We start from the raw sequence: 5154 nt of genomic DNA, 5'->3' as shown, positions 1-5154 counted from the left end.
TAAAAATATAATTTTTTAAATTTTAATTTTTTATAATATATAAATATTATTTTTTTTAATCATTATTACCGTTTGGTTCAAAGTGATTTAACTTTGTTATTAATAAAAATTAGTCTTACATATTTTGATGAACTTTTTATCGGTGATTTGAATTGCAATATATTTATAAAAACTGATATTGGCAATCGTAAATATGAGGCGGGTGATTAGATAGCAATTTGAATGGAGTTCGGCTGGAAGAGTGTGTGGCCACGGGGATGATTTACAGGGGCACTTGGGGATCGCTAATACCGATCGATAAGTGGCTAAGGTTGGCCATATAAGCACACTGTCGTGCCGATCACCTTATAGATCGAATCGAACTGAATCGCATCGAAGTCAACATGAAGTTCGCTCTGCTCGCCATCCTGGTGGTGATTTCTGGCCTGGCCCAGGCCACCGACTACTGTTCGTGGGACATCTGCAGCGGGGGCTCCCACATCGCCTGCGGGCACAGCAACTGGTGGGACGGCAATTGTCCCGGAGATGCCGAGCTGATCGACATCAACGACGACTACAAGTGGGTCTTCGTCCACTCGCACAACGACAAGAGGAATTACATCGCCGGCGGCTACGATCCGAGCCACAATGCCGCCTGCAAGATGGCCACCATGGAGTGGGACGACGAGCTGGCCTACCTGGCCTCCCTGAACGTCCGCCAGTGCAACATGGTGCACGACAGCTGCCACAACACCGACGCCTTCAAGTACTCCGGCCAGAACCTGGCCTGGCAGGCCTACTCCGGCGACCTCCCCGACATGGGCTACATCCTGGACAACAGCGTCCAGATGTGGTTCGACGAGGTGCACAACTCCAACGCCGGCATCATCTCCGGCGGATACCCATCCGGCTACAACGGCCCGTAAGTCTAAATTACTAATATGGATATTCAGCCCAGTGAATTTACACTGAGTTATTACCTTTTTTTTCTGTGATCCAATGGTGTGAATTGACAACGGCCCGTAAGTCTAAATTACCCATAAGGATATTCAACCCAGTGAATTTACACTGTTTCTTAAACTTTTTTTTCTGTGATCCAATGGTGTGAACTGACATGTCAGATTTAGCAGGGACTGTATATAATATGTCCAATCTTTTTATTGTTCTGTTTCTAGTTATAAAAGTACAAAAAATGACTGATAGCACAGATAAGAACCTTCGATTCCAACTTTTTAATAGCTACCGTTTTTCCTATAGTCGTGATATTTTAATCAATTTTATTTAAAAACATATTCTTATGTCTTTAACGCTCTGTTTGACATATTTAAAGTTTTATTTAGTACTCTTGTTTGAAAATTTAAATTATTTCACTCTTATTGGAAAACTTTAGGAGCATTTTATCAATATTTAGTTCGAACCTTTTGGATGCTTTAGTTTATTAATTTTATTTTATTTGAAAAGGATCCAAATTTGATTAGAAATCATATGGTATTCTTCATTCTTTGAAATACGAATTTTTTCAACACATCTTATTTAAAGATATATCTACGATATTATGAATGGCCTTTAAAAAAAAAGAATTATTATACAGATTCTTTAATAACAATTATCATTGTAAAAGTGGTGGATAAATCTCAAGTTATTTCTTTTGTATATGGTATAAGATTATATTCCGTACAATTAAAAATTGATATCCCTATTTATTTGTAGTGCCATCGGCCACTTCACCGTGATGATGTCGGAGAAGAACACTCGCGTGGGATGCGCCGCCGCCCGCTACAATCGCGATGGATGGAACCAGGTGCTCGTGGCATGCAACTATGCCACCACCAACATGATCGGACGCCAGATCTACTCCAGCTGCGACTGGGCAGCTCAGGGATGCGGATCCGGCACCAACGGCGAGTTCGGCAACCTCTGCTCCCCCTCCGAGTGGTACGATGTCAACAGCTGGTAAACCACCCACCTGGTAATCGGCCCACCAAGTTCAAGGTCATCTGATTGGTGAGACCTGCCAATCAAGTGTATGATTAAAGTTATTCAAATTTGAGAAAATTGTTTCTAAATTGTTTGGGGTTAGAGTTCAGCTTTAAGCCAATTACGATAAACGTGATAGTAAAGACTATCAAGTTTCCAATATGAAGAAAGATCTTTTTGACCAATCCATAAATATTTTTGTAAATATGGTATATTAAAAAGTTTGTGAGAAATATATAATATAATAATTAAACGAACATTTGTTTTAGCTGTTTAAATAGCAACAAATATTTGAACAATTTTCGGTTACTGTTAATTTAATAAGATTACCCCTCTAGTTTTATGATGAACTACTCTTTGATGGTATCAAATATTATTTTAATATTATTCACAAGTACGGAGAATTTATTTGATTTAACAATTTGGTGGCATTAAGTGGAGGATTGTTATACATGTTAACCTAAATTTGGTTGCCAAATGAATATTTTGTTTGATTTCGAATTCGATATTTGGTTCAGTATCATCTATAAACAAATCGCTTCAATACTGAATATACGCTGCTCTGGTACTACACTAGTATGCTTGTGGGCATATGTTGCTGCCTAAGTTTCCCGGAGTCGAGTCGCAGAGCCTAATATTCCTCCGAGGTGTCGGAGGTGTCGCTTGAATCACTCGAAAACGTATCGGGCCATTCGTGGCTATCGGCACTGTTGGCCCACGGATAGATTTCGAGCAGGTCGACTATTCCGTTCCGGATCGGTTTGTTTTGATTCCGCCACGGCAAGCCCACATCGACGAGTACGCCATTGGGCAGGGCGTGTTTGTAGAAGCACTTGTTGCCAAACGGGCACTTCCCCTCGCCCCGCCGGAAGTACTTGCAGTCCTTCTTGCCCACCGCGGTGCGGTAGTCCGTGAGCAGCTTCTCCTTGTCCTCCTTGGTGTCCACCCAGAAGACGCTGGGGCAGACGAAGTCCGAGCTAACGCGACATTCGGGGCAAGCTCGCGTTACCGTATGCTCGAACTGTTTGGCCTGCCGCCAGGTGCGGATGCATTTCAAACAGAACACGTGGTTGCACTTGGGCAGGATGCCGAACCGCTTGTCCCGGCCCTCCTTCTCCACAATGGTATCGAAGCAGATGCCGCACATCTTGTCCTTGGAGCGGGCGATCGCGAAGGACAGCTCCATCGCCAGCTCGTGCTGCCGGAGGCACTCGCGATTGTGCTCCTTGCGCTGCTCCAGATCCCACGGATGCAGGCAGTAGAGGTCGCACATCTCGCACAGCTCCAGGTGGTGGCGATAGGGGCACAGTGAGCCCCACATGCACGGGCCATCGTATGGGCAGATCTCGTCCAGCGATCCTGGTATCACCGGGGACCCATTGCCGTTCACCTCGGATTCGGCTGTCTTACGCAATTGCCGGGGCACAAACACCGGCGCATTCGCCCACATCCTCTGGCGACTGTAGCTGCTCGTGCCGGCCACATCCTGCTCCTCCACATCCCACCAAGGACGGACACCCAGACGCCCAAGGTTCAGCTTGTGGGAGAAGCGGCAGAAATCCCCGAAGCGGCAGATGCCCCGCATATAGTAGTGGCAGATAGTTTGACTCCGGCCAAGCGCCATCCCGATGTCTGCTAACTGTTTCTTCTTGTGGTTTTCAAAAGGCGTTGCAAAATTTAAAAAAAGTATTTGCTATGTAAATGCTTAAAACTGTTTCGAAGCAATACGTTCGTTGAAAGTTTCACTTCCAAGACTACTCTCTAATGTGTTAAGAAACGCTGTGGTTGCTGGGTTACATTTTGAAAAGTACTCTTAAAGGCAATATGACATTAGCTTAAAATATGTCTAAAAGACTGGACATGTTTTTTATCTAGTTTTATATTTTGGTTGCCGAAGTATAATTGTTTATTTTAAAGTATTTTAAGTGTTTTTTGAACCCTAGAAATGGTTATATACACTTTTTTTTCTAATATGAAGAGATTAAGAACGCGGTTTGCGGTTGAATCAATCTGCGTTTTCGGGGGGCTTTTCCCAGTGAAGTTCCCAGATCGAATCCTCCCTTTTGACTTGCTCAACAGTTGTCGCAATTGATTTGGCATCTTGGGTATTGCCCTGGCTGTCGCAGATTACGGCATTCCACTGTGGCCCCCACTGTCGAATTTCGCCATTTGTATTGCCATTGCCACATCTACGAGTATATTGCTTCCGGAAACTGTTGTCTACCACACCGATAAGCCCCCGGGTGTGAATCCCCGGCACTGTTGTTATATGCCGAATTTGTCGTGAAATGTCTTGGTAATCAATTTATGTGTTCCGACATCGTCGTCGTCGCTAGTTTTTGGTGGTTTAACCACCGCGATTCGACAGAAGCCGCCAACTTTTTTGCCAGCTGAATGCGGGATGAGGTGGTTTGGTTGGTTTGGGTTTGGGTTTGGTTTGCTTGGGAGCTCGAAATTCACCTGCGGAATTCCCAACGATAACTTCCACTCATCTCCGCCTTGAGGCCATCAACTTTGACGGCCCGTCTTCGGTATTCCCCCCCCCTCCCATCCTCACCCAGGTGTTCCTGTCTGTCAGTCGCCTGTTGGTCCTGTTGCTGGTCCTGCACTCTAAATAATCTTCTGGGAACAACGATGAATTGCTTGAGACAGAATTAACGCTTTTGCCACGGAACTTCCGATGCGAACAAAAGGAATGGCCAGCCTTCAGTTGCCTTATTTTTTATTTTCAATCCACAACTTTTTTTAATCGTACTTTTCAATTTTGACTATACACAGAAAACATACAATTTAAAGATAAGCAATTTTTAAGTTATTGTAAGGATTGTATATAATAAATGACAGACTCTACATTTTTAAGTCGGTTAAACACCATTCCAAAAGTATCTCTGAACAAATGCAATTAATTGTCGAGCTAAATTCAAAAATAATTTCACAATATGAAGGCAATCTTTAAATAAGACAAAAGTAATAGTACTTATTTTTCTAATGTTATCTATTGAAAATGTTATTTTCATATTTATATCGATGAAGTAATACACCTCAAATATGGTTAAAGATTATATTATTTTTACTTAAAAGGAAATCCTTTACTTTGTATATTTCAATGCTTGAGGATACCTACATTATTTTTCTTGCAGTGAACTCTCCTTCCGTTTTGGCGTACGTGGAAATGAAGCATTTTCCATTTGATGATAA

General features: G+C 42.9%; 2 protein-coding genes across 2 annotated transcripts; one reads left to right on the top strand and one right to left on the bottom strand.

The window, feature by feature from the left end:
* Window positions 1-353: 353 nt before the first annotated feature.
* Window positions 354-2353, top strand: LOC108043619 (antigen 5 like allergen Cul n 1). The gene is made up of 2 exons (XM_017122399.1): window positions 354-901; window positions 1690-2353. The coding sequence occupies exons 1-2, from the start codon at window positions 384-386 to the stop codon at window positions 1934-1936; spliced, it is 765 nt and encodes a 254-aa protein (XP_016977888.1). The 5' UTR covers window positions 354-383; the 3' UTR covers window positions 1937-2353.
* An 8-nt stretch (window positions 2354-2361) lies between these two features.
* On the bottom strand, window positions 2362-3694 carry LOC108043620 (probable E3 ubiquitin-protein ligase makorin-1). The gene has a single exon (XM_017122400.2). It carries the CDS (start codon window positions 3578-3580, stop codon window positions 2588-2590), a length of 993 nt encoding a protein of 330 aa, XP_016977889.1. The 5' UTR covers window positions 3581-3694; the 3' UTR covers window positions 2362-2587.
* Between the last annotated feature and the right edge of the window lie 1460 nt (window positions 3695-5154).

Source organism: Drosophila rhopaloa, unplaced genomic scaffold (assembly GCF_018152115.1).
Source record: "Drosophila rhopaloa isolate 14029-0021.01 unplaced genomic scaffold, ASM1815211v1 contig_3, whole genome shotgun sequence".
Classification (NCBI taxonomy): Eukaryota; Metazoa; Arthropoda; class Insecta; order Diptera; family Drosophilidae; genus Drosophila; species Drosophila rhopaloa.
Note: the sequence above shows the minus strand (reverse complement) of the source record. Positions and strands in the feature narration are given on the sequence as shown.

What these genes read in the sequence shown, in the direction of transcription:
- LOC108043620 (XM_017122400.2), bottom strand. Translation starts at nt 3,580, where the DNA reads ATGGCGCTTGGCCGGAGTCAAACTATCTGCCACTACTATATGCGGGGC.
- LOC108043619 (XM_017122399.1), top strand. Translation starts at nt 384, where the DNA reads ATGAAGTTCGCTCTGCTCGCCATCCTGGTGGTGATTTCTGGCCTGGCC. An exon ending in CCATCCGGCTACAACGGCCC is followed by an intron (nt 902 to 1,689) that starts GTAAGTCTAAAT and finishes ATTTATTTGTAG; the next exon opens with TGCCATCGGCCACTTCACCG.